Source organism: Echeneis naucrates, chromosome 7, assembly GCF_900963305.1.
Source record: "Echeneis naucrates chromosome 7, fEcheNa1.1, whole genome shotgun sequence".
Taxonomy (NCBI): Eukaryota; Metazoa; Chordata; class Actinopteri; order Carangiformes; family Echeneidae; genus Echeneis; species Echeneis naucrates.
The window spans coordinates 4,863,471-4,876,729 of record NC_042517.1 but is presented as its reverse complement, the minus strand read 5'-3'; the positions used below and the strand labels follow the sequence as shown (position 1 = coordinate 4,876,729).

The window sequence follows — 13,259 nt, the reverse complement described above, 5'->3', positions numbered from 1 at the left end:
TTTTATTAATCATTAGCAAATGAACATTTATTTGCAAATGATGATCTTGGGAATGTTTTTAAAGTACTGTTATGCTCTCATGAGAATAATAAAAAAAAAATAATAATGATAAAAAAAAAATAAAATAAAATAAATGAAGAGGTGAAGTGGCACTTAATGTGAAGGAAACCCCCTCTCCCCCTCTACGTAAATGTCAACATTTGAGTATTTGGATCACCATCTGGATACATTTAACATCAAAATGTCTTTCAGGCTGGATACAACCCCAGAGATGTTTGGTGTGTGGAAACCGGCTTAGTCTGCATTAAGCTGTCTCTCCAAAATTAAAATCTGTGTAATGCAAAAGTCTGACCTACAGTATGTTAGGCATAGATATATTTGTGGAGTCAATTTTATAAATGTGGACACTTGCACAGCATACTGTATTAGCATGCATTCCACTGCATTTCATGAGATTCGAGAGCGGGGATTACAACTTGTACAGATGTTGATATGGAAAGACAAAGTGAAAAATGAACCGAGGTCCATAATTTTTACGTCTGGTATTCCTTCGCGAGATGATATCCTGTAACTGTACAGTTTACCTGAGGTGGTTCTTTTGCCCACTCATCAATAAAGACTCTACTTTTGATGCATTCTGAGTTTTGAGCTGCCTGGATGTTGATATATCTGGATCCCCGTGGAGAGCACATCACAGGGAAACAGACTGCTTTACAGCACATGTACGGTACATTTTAGCTCCTGAACGCATGCAGGGGGGAAAAAAGGGTTGTTGACGATTGTGACGCACAAGTTAAACTTTGTTCACTTCATTGTATGAAATGAAACTGTAATCTCGACTCCTTCCTCTCTGCTGAGCACCAACCTATGAGCGCTGCGCTGTAGACAAATACACAAAAGAGAAGTCTGTTATCATGGACTGGTATACAAGGCTTGAACCAGAGCATTTTATGGGAATAAGGTATAAAATAAATTTATGTTGCTAATAAGTAGTCGCAGTTTCTTTAGCTATTGGCTTGAAATATTTAACAGCTGCTGTATTCCAACTCAAAACAAGGATAAGGATAATGGCTAATGCGGAAATACAATATCACAGTCGCACAAAGAAAGAAAATTCTAAAGAACATGACTAAGCAAAGTCAAGAAATATGGATCAGCAATATCCACCAAAGTGAGCCAACATGAACCCAAATAAAACTTAAAGGAAGAAACGCCAGTAACGTATCAGGTGAAATAAGGAAATATTTGATTTCTGATTATATCATATGGATGAATTTGTAAAAATAAATAAACTGCTTTGGATGATTTGTGTCATCGTCTCACTCAGGATGATGACACAAATATAAATCGACATACTGGACAGATGTACCGACAGACATGAGTAGTAGTGAACAAGACGTCGTGACTTGAATTCATTAACATTTTGACATAAATTTAAAGACAGTAAAATTTTAAGTGGGAACTGCGACATCATGCATATAAAAATAACTTTGCCACAATGTTTGGCTCAAATGGGCTTAATGTGGAACTCAATCACTCAAAAAGAAAAAAGAAAATAGAAAAAGCAATGATTAATCTTTTGTAATATTAATGATAATGGGAAGCATTTTCATCCTCTGCAGGATGAGGAACGTAAGGCACATAAATAAAACTGAACGTCTTTCTTCCAAGTGGTGAAACAAATCACACAGACCCCACGTGTTCAGCAAACCTTATGCAACCAACAATAACATATAATATAATCTATAATCATGCCTCTTACACTGTAAAATGAAACAGAAAGGGTGGAAACAAAAAGGCAAAAACAAAACAAAAAGATTTTTCTGCCTTAATTAGGACCCGATTGAAATCCAGCCATTTTATCCTTGTGTGCTCTCTCGACAAACAATTAGCTTATATTTTGAATTTGAATGAGAAATGATTTTCCATTGTCTTTATTTGTGCACCGATGGAAAAGATGTCTCCACCGTGAGCAGCATCAGCTCTAAATAGTTTAGCAGGTTCTATCCAACTGAGCCTCTGTCTCCCCAGAACTGATGTTGAACATTCATCTAAAGGGCTTATTTTTAGTTTCCTTCCCACTTCTCTCTAAAATACGCCACAACAAAGGCTGTCTTACTCATTTGTGAAAACTTATGCTCGCCCACTGTACTGTATGTTCTCAAGCTGCAGCTCTGTGCAGAGGCCTCATTGCATCGGTCCAATCGTGGCACTCAGTTTCACACAGGAGAAGTTTAATGCTTCTCCCTTGGATTGGATTTCTGTGTGTGTGTGTTTTATCAGCACCTTCCCTGCCTTTCTCAAACAAAGCCCTGTCCTGACCTTCCTTGACAGCAACCATTCAGTGTGCTCTCACTCCCACACAGCCACATTTCAACGTCACAGCAGCCTCTCCAACCTTGGGCGAAAAACATTCAAGTCTAAAGGTGCCGAATTTCTGTTTGTGCATTGTGTTCATTTTCACTGCGATTATTTTTCTGTTTAACATGTATATACTTCTATGGTGGTCCAAACAGCGTGAGCTCAATGAGACTAATGTCTTCCAATCCTTCGGTCTATTTGTCAGTGACAATGAAACATGGATGCTTCATTTTTATACCTAGAAAAGATACATTTCTAATTGTGGATCTCTAAAGTGTGATTATAAACTATATTCATGCTTTCACCAGATGAGGCGTCAGGGAAGATTAATGTTTTAACAAGTCCATTTATTTGTTCCCATTTATTTCCTGCATTTCTGCCATTTTCAACCAAAAATACTGGCTACTTTCACCTCCTCTGCCCTGACAAACCCTGAAAAATCAAACAATATCACAATAAGTGTCGATTTCATTGCAAACAGACAACACTGAGGGTTCACGTGCTGACAAGGTCATCCACCTCTGATTTGATCAGCCGTTTGTGAATTATTTAGTGTACTTGCAGATCATGTGTGACAAAAATGCAAAAATCTTTTACCCCAAGCAAGGACTGCAAATATGACGACATAAATAAGCAAACACTGACACACACTTGAGCTTTCAAGACTGTAGAAATGCCCTTTGAGCTTAATGCTAATATCTGCTAACATGCTCACGGTGACAATGCTTACCTGCTGACGTTTAATAATATTCACCATTTACATCATCTTAGTTTAGTATGTGTACACACTTACATTTTCTAAATAACACCTAAAACAAAGTACAGCTGAGAATTATGAGAATGTCATAAAACAGAAACATCAACACAGGAGCTTTGGGACCTTGAACATTTGAAGCCCAACAGCATAGGAAGCCTAAAAGTGATGCCATCCACAGAAAATGAGGAGAAAAAGTCAAGATATCGCCAAAGTCTGCGAGTTTTGTGGCTGTTTGTACACAGCTAAAAGGAAATCCATCAAATCATTGTTGAGCTCTATAACAAAGTGGCTGACACTGTCATCCACAGTCACACTTCTGGGAGGGAGGCACAACACAAACAAATGTTAAGTAATCATCAATGCCATTTTTATGGTTGACAGGAAGTGGAATGAGCTAGATTATAATATCAAATATTGAAACTTTAAGAGCAGAAAAAAAAAAAAAAAAACAAACTTCACAACATATAAGATATTATTGAGGCAGTACACGGTCTTTTAGCACACTTATGAATGTAACATCCAACATCAAGTGCAGAACTCCATGTTTTAGTCACTGACGTAGTGGGAATCCTGTGGAAGAAGTTGAAGTCCCACACTATGACTAACGCTCGCCTACACTGTAGGCTCTTGAAGTTCTTCTGACATTAGTATTTTCTATTTCTAATACATTTTGTGAAGAGGGACAGAGAGACAAGTGACAGTTACAGTAGTTTATTCTGTATGCACGTTAAATAAATTATTTGCAACCAGCGTCAACTGAAGGCACGCACACGCGCACACACACACACACACACACACACACACACAGGTAAGTACAAACAGTTAAAAATACACTTTGTTATTTTCTGTTATCATTAATTTGATACCTAAGACTGATTCAGAGTTCAGTGTCATGCACATTATTTTCAATGCAGGCAATTGCAGAAGTGACAGCAAAATAAGGCGTTTTTACTACATTTGATTACACTGCTTGAATAAGTTATATAAATAGTGAACTAGCTCTATGACAGAGGGATTGTCAGTGTGATATAAAGTGTTGGTTTGTTAGGAAGATAACGTCGCACCCTCTGCACAAGAATTCATTCATTTCCGTACGTGTCGGAGGTAAGCCATGACACATGCATGGGAGTAGTGCTTTTCCTTTCTTTGTTGAAAAGCAATTTTTCCGCTGCAGCTGTAGGAGTACTGACACACATACAGACACGCACACACAACCCCTCCCCCCACCCCCCAAATTCACTGAATCTCTAAGACATCCCTACCTCCTACACAGCATGGTGTTCTATCTCATTGCACTTGAATATCATTACATTAAAATGTTGAATGCAGCCTGTTACATTCCAGTTAAAATCTACGGACTTGCTATTGGATGGTTAAAGAGCAACAGGCCTTTTTGTATGAACGCGGTTGGAAGCATTTCATCGATGGATCACTTCTGCTCCCGCCTCCAGATGATAACCATGCCGGTGGAATCAGCTGAGGCCAGTAAACTCTCGTCACAGTTGAAGCTGACGTCCAGCACCGGCCCCCCGTGGCCCTGCAGCTTGTTCACGATCGGCTTCGTGTTGCGTTCCACGTCGAAAAAGTAGACGCAGGCGTCCTCGCTGCCAGTCACTGCATCAGACAAAAACAAAATCAAAAGGAAAAGACATTAAGAAGTAATTACCAGGCCAACTTTGTGAATAATGACGGAAGTTTCATTAAAATCGTTCATTTTGAATGGAAAATAAACGAAAATCTCACGCCGACTCTAAAAAATCTCAAGAGACACAATTATTCTTGTGACAACCATAAAAATCACTTATTAGCAGACCTTTTATTTCCCTTTCTGGAAAGAGAAAAAAAGAAAGAATGAAAAGAGAAGAAATCTGGAGGGTTGCTGCAGGGTTTGACACAAGAACTTCCTACATGTCTTCACTCTGTCAGTCTTGGAAATAATTTAAGTAACCAGATTGCAAAATATCAGCAGCTTTTGTAACAATTGTATTACAACACTACTTAGCCTAAAATTTTGATTGAGAAACTTGTAACTGTGTAAGTCCAATTTATTTCTTGTCTTATTTCAGTGACAGCTGTTTTGCAACCGAGCAACACATACAAGCTACAGACAAGGTAGGCACATGGTTGCTCAAAGGTTTACTCATTTGTTTCGTTTTTTTAATACTCTAAAAGCAACACTGTGCTATTTTTTGCATTTCTTTTTTCTCACACTGGATAGCCTGCAGCATATAATGAACTGTGGTCTAATTTTCTATTCAAATATCACAGCAGGGACTCGTACAGACATCTTACCCACACAGGCCCCCTGTCTGAAAGACATGAGGGGGCAGAAGATGCTATGAACAAGCTGGGAACCGTGCTGGATAGGGAAACTTCTCTTCAGCTGTAGCGTGCCCTCGTTGTCCACCACTCTGCCAATGAAAATGTAGCAAGACTAATCAACTTTGATTTGAACATTTAAATACCATTCCATATCCATGTTAAACTAATCAAAACGTTTTCACTTAGAATTCTTTCTCTGCACAGTGGCGACAGAACTGCTAATTATTACCAAACAGTAAGTCGCCCTAACAGACTGACCTGTACAGCAGCAGCTTATTGACACAGGCGTTGACCAGCAGGGAGGGGTCTCTGGCCTCTCGGCTAATCCAGGACCGAGCAGATATGCTGCAGATGGAGCTGCCTTCGTTCACCACCAGACGCTTGGCTTTTGTCAGCTTCCCTGTGGCGTGAGGAAAGAGGGGTCAGGCAAAAACAGCACAGAGTGGCAGAGAATGTACTTAGTGCATGATACAAAGAACTGATTGGAGTTTGTAGTGTCGTACTCTTCTAGCTAGAAATGTTGTGAGAACGAATACCTGTGGCCATGTCAAACAGGAAGGAGAAGATACTCCCTCTGTCATCGCCAGCCCAGAGGATCCTGCCTGGAGCGTCAAAGGACAGTGACAGCACGCGGCCTGTCAGCTTACTGGAGCCCCCCTTCACCTTCTTCCCAGTGGAGATGTTCACCACCTGCAGATGATGCTTGCTGTTTCCCACCTGGAACACAGAAGTCAGAGCGAGGACCCTCATTATTTCCACAGGGAAGCACAGAGGACCTTTGCTTTTGTAATTAGACCAGTGCACACAGAGCAGCTTCATCTTTGAGCTTTAGACATGAAATTTAAAACACTCTCGAATTTTGTCAGCGGAAAGCAAATATCCATCTCCCTCATGTTTAACTTGGTCAGGCGCAAATCGGCACTGTTTTCAATTTATTCTGCTCATCAATTCAACTATTTGCTTCTTTGAAGCAGAGTTGAATTAAAAATTCCTTCTCTTTGGTTACAAAAGCTGACATTTAATTCTAAATTTTTAAATCAATATCTGAACAGTGTAAATATGCATGTAGTTATTATCACTGGGACGGGAGGCTAATAGCGGGAGGTTTTTGCCTCCCTATGCAAAATTTTGCCATTATACTTCTCACACAAGGAATAAAATGTTTTGAATGATGATAATAATTATTTGTGACAATTAACTAAACTGACAGCATGTAATAAACTCAGTGGAGAAACTAAAAGCTGTAAAAGTACCCATTTATCTTTTGGAGTTTCTGATAAAAGGAAAAACCGACATGTTAATTTTTTTCCCCCCAACTGCTCATTTTCAAAACACTGCATTAAACATAACTGTATTTTGTATCAACATATCGTGAGAACTGTGTTACAGTAACACTGTTCTCACGTTACAGTAAATTTGTTGCCTGTGTGATATATGGCATCATGGTGTCAACATTGACCAGTCTTTTTCTTATTTGACACAAACTAAACACTCTTCTTTGTCATACAAAAAAATTATTTAAATTAATTAATTAAGTTCTCCAAAGTGCCAGAAGAGTACTATGAGGCAGACTGTTGATAGATGTAGTATTTTGTAATTTTTAAAGCAAAAATGCCAAAAGTGATCCTTGTTCAGATTCTTAAATGTGCTAGTTTGCTGTTTTCGTTCATCTTGTATGACTAATAAAAGGACAACCGCAGCCATCATTAATATTTGTCCAGGAACACAAGTACTCTCATTTTTCTTGGAGTTGACCTGTAGAGATGAGAACAGGCAGCAATTGACTATTTGGTGACAAATTATACTTCTTAGCAGTATTTTGTCTCTGAATATAGATTGGATTATTATTAAAAAAACAAAAAACAAACAATGCCTCCTTAAATCCATTTTCGAGTTAATTTAAGTAATAACAATATATTTATAGGCCACAATAGGATCTGTCTAATGGATTTGTACTGTAGAACATAAGAACGATAACCCAATACAAACAGGACTTACCACAGTAAGATTATTATTCATGGGCTGGAATGTGCAGCAGAGCAACTCGCTGGATTCTGGGTCTCTGACTTCTCTGATGCAACGACCATCCTCCGTGTTCCAGATACGCAGAGTCCCATCCAGTGATGTTGACACTATGATGTCATTGCTCAGAGACCAAGCAAAGTCCGTGACAGGACCTCCGTGACCTTTCAGTGTCACCTTCACACTGGCAGGAGGTGGGGACAATGTCATGATGGAGAGGGTACCATCCAGGGAGCAACAAGCAAGCAGGTGTTTGTCATCATTAGCAAACTGCAGCCGCGGAACTAAAAGGAACAAATGCAGGAAGATGAGAATAAAAAAAATGTTTACCTTTACTATTACTACTATCATAAATTTCATTCCCTTACCAGCAGAGTCTACATGTTGGTCAAATATGTGGTGCATGCCAGCAAAAGCATAATTTTCACTCAAGGTTGTGTCCCCTGCCATGGCCCGACTGGCCTCTGCCACTGAAGTGGGCACCAAACTGCCCGGAGGCCTGCAGCCAGAGGTAAAAACCATGATGTAAGCATATAATTAATACAGCATAGCTCACAATCCTCACCTACCACTGACACCTCAATATGGGCGATCTGATCATTATTGAACGCGAGCAAGCCAGAATTACTGCCAGTAAATCTAACAAAACATAATAACTCAAAGGAGGAATAAATCAAAGAGAAGTGGAATGCTCAAGGCTATGAAACAAGAAGTTGGATGCATGTTGAGGATCTCCATGTAGTGTTCCCTCGGGTACCTCTCATCATAGACTGCTCTGTTCATCTGGGCCTGTAGCTGGTAGGAACCTCGGCTGACGGACCGGCGGTGACCACGAGCCCCTTGGGTGCGGGGGTCCTCCTCAAAGTCCTGCACGAGGGGAGAGTAGAGGACAGGAGAGGAGAAAAGGGGGAGCCGTAGGGGGGGAGACAGAACCTCATAGGAGTGAGTGCAAGTACTGATAGAAGCCGTAACCACAAATAATCATAAAAAAAACATTTTTATATTTTATATTTTTTTTATACCATGCAATTTTTTTAAGTTAAGGACACTGCCACATATGCAGGCAATGCCAGCCATTTCAACCAAGCTGCTCAGCTAAATATTCATGGGCAGTCAACGTGTTGTTTGGTTATGCTGATGAGTGAAAAGAAACATCTAGCCATCCAGATGGCTTGCATATGTTGAATTCTATATTTTCAATCCAAGACATGGATCATATATATATATCTATCTCCCTCTCCAAATCAGTACAAACACCCCTTCCTATTCTCTCTCTTCTACTTTCCCTGTCCTTTCTGTTTCTTTGGGTCTGACCTCCATGCGGTCCAGTGTGGTGCGGGAGCTGCGCACACTGCTGGCCCTGAAGCTGCTCTGCTCAGACAGGGGCCCGTAGCGCAGGGCCAGCAGCTGACTGCGCAGCTTCAGGTACTGCCTGCGCAGCCCTGGCTCAAAGCCACACTTGGCGTTCTCCCTGAGCAGCTGGCTGCGTCGGCGGATGTATTGAGTTCGGAACTGTGGGAAGGTAGGCGTGCGGTAAGCATTGTACCTGGGGAGGAGGAAAGAAGTGACACAGCACACACGGTAACTCACAAGTGATCCATAAGCAATTACACGTCTGAATAGCTTCCTCATCAGTTTGAGCTGTTAAAGCCGGAAGCCTGACTCAGTCATACCTTGCGTCCACTGCCAACACCTGCTGCCAAACTGCTGCCATTCCACCCAAAGCACTCTGGGTAAAGAAGAAGCCACCGCCGGGGCAGATCTAAGTGAAAGCAGACAACACACAGATCATCATTAATCACCCACTTTTACTAACCAGCTCCACATTTTAGCACCGTGTGGGAGAACAGGTCGGCTAACGCGAAGATGACACTGATATAAACAGAAACATCATCCCTCCTTTGGATGAACTGATGGCGGTGCAGGAAAGACATCATGAAAACGGAAAAGCGTTTTATCATGCAAGGACTGAACCGAAATCGGGTGAAAACGGTGCCGGGGAGTTATGTTTATTTAACTGTAGGTTGTTTTTCGTTTCAGTACGCGGCAGACAGCTAACGTCGCGAAGCTAACCAACGTTAGCTAGCAGTTAGCTAGTTAGCCACAACATCACGCACCTTTTCTTCCAAAAAAAGAAAAAAAAAAAGAAAATATTTCCCGACCAACAGGAATAGACCGGAAGTTAGATATTTTACACGGAGGACAACGTGTTCGTTGGGGCCGTACAGCGAAGACAATGAGGACAAATATCAGAGAAAACGGCTCACCTTCCTTAGCTTCTCTCCATCGCTGCTTCCTTCTCTTCCTGTGACGTCACATGACGCGGTGAATCCGGCTCCAGGTCTCATGTGGATCCGCATCCATCAGGGCCTCTGTTGATCAGAAAATTCACCAGACCACGACCAGGCTTCATGGGACATGAATTATCTTTACCCCACCCCAACACACACACAAAGAAAAACTAATTACTCATTATGTTTACAAACTGTGCTGTCTAAAGGGACCTGGTGGTCCTTAAGGGGCAAAAAAAAGCAATACTGGTCCACGCAATAAAATCTACAAATCATGCACATTTGAGCATCACATCATCTAATTATTGCTTCTATTGTAATCAGGAACAACACTTTAAATCCATTTATTTGTCCCACAGTGGGGAAATAATTTTGTTCCAGCAGCGCAGAGTGAAAAACAAAGTAAAAAGAGTTTAAAGAGGTAAGCGGAAAGGTAGAGGGAAGGGAGAAAGGGAAATAATAATAATAATAAGTTATTGGGATAGGGGTTATTTACAGTAAGAATAATATTAATGATGCTAATAATTCCATAGAGTAATTGTCATATGTGACAATAAAATGTATTATTTTGGGTTTCTCAGGACATAACTCTTTATCCAACGTGGCTGATCATTGTGAAGTAGTTTATATACGGATACACATATAAAGATACACCATTGCCCTGACTGCAACATGATGGAAGTGTTTTCTTGTCACGGACAATAGGTGAACACACACATTTCCAGTGGGTTCACAATGGCAGTATAACAAGGTCAGCTCGGAGGTTTCGCCTGGCTCAGCAAAGACCTGCAGAGCTGTGGGGCGTGCTGCTCAGCTGACGGGGCTCTTTGCTTGTTCACGGTGCTCTTTCTCGAAGGGGCCCCAGTGACCGAGCCATTCACAAGCACGGCCCATAAATGACCGAGTTGAACGCCAGATTAAGCACAGCATTCTCAAAAAACAGCACGTCTCTGGAGCACAGCCAAAATGCCAGGAACGAAAGGTAAGCCGTGCTAAACAAAATAAAATTTTACAAAGTTTTATCTGGACACCTCAGGAGCTGCGTGTTCAATGCAGAATAATAAGGCAACTCTATTAACTGTGGTGCTTCCATATCTCTGCCGCACATCTAAATATGTTCACTATTTTCAGGTAATAAGTCGGACAAGAAGTCAACTACCAAGGTAGGACAAACATTTCTCGCCCAAATTTATCATTTTGTTTTCTTGGTGTGTACATTTTTCACTTCATGCATATCTGTTTTAATTTTACAGCAACCTCAGAGTCCTAAAGAGCAGCCGAAGAAAGGTGATCAGAAAGGAGATGATAACAAGAAGCAAGGAGGTAAGGATTTATATGAACTGAAGCTCCCTGACTTTTTCACAGCATGTCATTTTACCCCAGAGGACCAAATCTGTGCCCAGACTACATGACTCCTCAGTGGTTTGGGACACAGTGCGGAAATGAGGTGCTGTGATTGCCTTGTCCCCAGTGAAGGTATCTATCTGTGTTTCATCCCCTTCGCAGGACAGCCGAAGGGAGAGAAGCAATAACTTTCAGGCGTTTGTGAAGATGGCTTTGGAGACACTGCTTGGGTCCTGCCGTCGTAAACATGGGGGTCCTCGGGGCAGACAGGGCTGAGTGCGCTTCCCCTCCCCTCTGCACTTTTCCCCCTGAGCCTGCAGACCGGGCTGCTGCGTGGCCCTTCAATATAGCATCTGCTCACCTCTCACAGAGGCAGAAAGTGAACCCATTCGCCATCCATCGCCATCTGTTGTTCGACCTTTGTTCCTTCCCCCTTCCCTGCACTGTCCGCGCTGGCTTACTGGATGCTCAGAAACAGACTCCAGGTTAAACCGGGCCATTGCTATGAGCAAAATCACCAGTTTGTCAGCCCTTTGTCTTTCCCTAACTCACCCTCATATGACGATTGACTGTCTAACAGTCCTTGCATTAATCTTGTAAATAATGAGGATTCAAATAAATTGCTATTTCTTACAGCAATTCCAGTGTATTTGACCTCTGTGTAAACCTCACACCATCACACTTCACATCCACTGATACATTTCCCACACCGAATTAAACAAAGACAACAATCTGGTTTAATGTAAAATTTTATAAAAATATCACAGGTGTGTCAGTGCCTTCACATTTACAGGGAAAAAACGCTTAAAAGTAAATATCAGACTAGTATTTAAAATACTCGTTGGACTGGTTGGGATTAGGTCTGCAAGAGACTGAGCACTTATGAACAAACATTAAGGCTCTACTCTAAAACACTACATCTGAGTCAAGAAGCAAATCCTTTGACGTTCTATTTTTAAGATATAGACAGAATGTGACCACAATCTGATACAGACACTCATGTTCTTTCATCAGGCAATCATCAATTACATTAAAAGCAGCAGTGTAATAAAAATCTGTATTTGAGGATAAATATTTAATACAGTGTACTCTGCAACTTCATCTTGAATCTGTTATATGAAATTGGAAAAGATGTCTTTGCTCAGTGGTGACACAATACCCTGATTCTAAGCTTTATTTTTTTTATGTTTTTCCAATACTAAAGAGTTTTTCAAATATTCACAAATACTAATAAGACCCTTCTCGAAGCAAGACAAAGTGAAATTATCAAATGGACAAAACAAAATACAAACACTATTATGAGACTGCACCATAAAAGTTAATTCCTAGACTTGGTGATTAATTTCTTTCTCTAAAATTCACAAAGTGGGAAATCATCATTGGTGACAATAAATTTGCTGTCTTATAATAATAATAATAATAACCTGTGCTCTTTTCAGTCAAAATCAAACTCTTTCTCATGCATGCTCACGAGACTAACTCTGCTAAAGGATAAGTCTGGTGATATTCTATGTTTATTTTTTTCATTGCCAAACAAATTCCACGAAAAGACCAAAACACTGTTGTCTCTGTAGTCAAATCTACATAGATCACTGTTATCTAAAAATATTATTGCACTGGGTGACATGTTCTTACTTTACAACGTTAGAAGTCATCAGGGCGCCAAATGTACGTTACATTGATCTGCCACTGAAAATCTTCCTTACCAAATACTTTACTCAAGCCTGCCTGAGTAATCATTGCTAAAAACACAGAGCCCAGATTTTTTTAGGAAACGATTTAGCCTTTTTTAGTGTAGTGAGTAGACTTGGGACTCAGTGCCACAGGCTGACAAGCTGAGGGAGTCAGGAGGTATTGAGACATGTCCTCTGGCATTGTTGGTTTTAGTCTTTTCACTGCTGGCAAGAAGAATTTTGGCAGCTTTATCCTCTAAAAACATTATTGTAAAACACTTTAGGTGAAGGGAAGCCACATCTGGAGGACATCTGCTGCAGTCGATGGTGAAACCTAGATAATGGGCTCTATCATGCGTCCACAGAAAGGAGCAGCTGATCTCCACCATGCTGATAAGTATTGATTGTGACTCACAGTGAGACATCGGTAACTGCTGTCACAAGATGAGGGCTCAGCGGCTGCTGCGCAGATATAAAGGATGTGATACA

The 13,259-nt window shown here is 40.8% G+C and overlaps 1 protein-coding gene across 1 annotated transcript; it reads right to left on the bottom strand.

The window, feature by feature from the left end:
- Positions 1-3,813: 3,813 nt before the first annotated feature.
- Positions 3,814-9,762, bottom strand: wdr13 (WD repeat domain 13). The gene is made up of 10 exons (XM_029506241.1): positions 9,730-9,762; positions 9,136-9,224; positions 8,777-9,008; positions 8,220-8,329; positions 7,831-7,961; positions 7,439-7,746; positions 5,977-6,157; positions 5,699-5,840; positions 5,411-5,529; positions 3,814-4,732 (listed from the first exon to the last, which is right to left on the bottom strand). The coding sequence occupies exons 2-10, from the start codon at positions 9,174-9,176 to the stop codon at positions 4,548-4,550; spliced, it is 1,449 nt and encodes a 482-aa protein (XP_029362101.1). The 5' UTR covers positions 9,177-9,224; positions 9,730-9,762; the 3' UTR covers positions 3,814-4,547.
- Positions 9,763-13,259: the final 3,497 nt, after the last annotated feature.

Bases quoted from the DNA above. Each gene is read 5' to 3' on its own strand.
- wdr13 (XM_029506241.1), bottom strand. From the start codon at position 9,176: ATGGCAGCAGTTTGGCAGCAGGTGTTGGCAGTGGACGCAAG. The intron at 9,009-9,135 runs GTATGACTGAGT...CCTCCTCCCCAG, and splicing joins GTGTTGGCAGTGGACGCAAG to GTACAATGCTTACCGCACGC. The intron at 5,530-5,698 runs GTCAGTCTGTTA...TTTCATTGGCAG, and splicing joins AATAAGCTGCTGCTGTACAG to AGTGGTGGACAACGAGGGCA.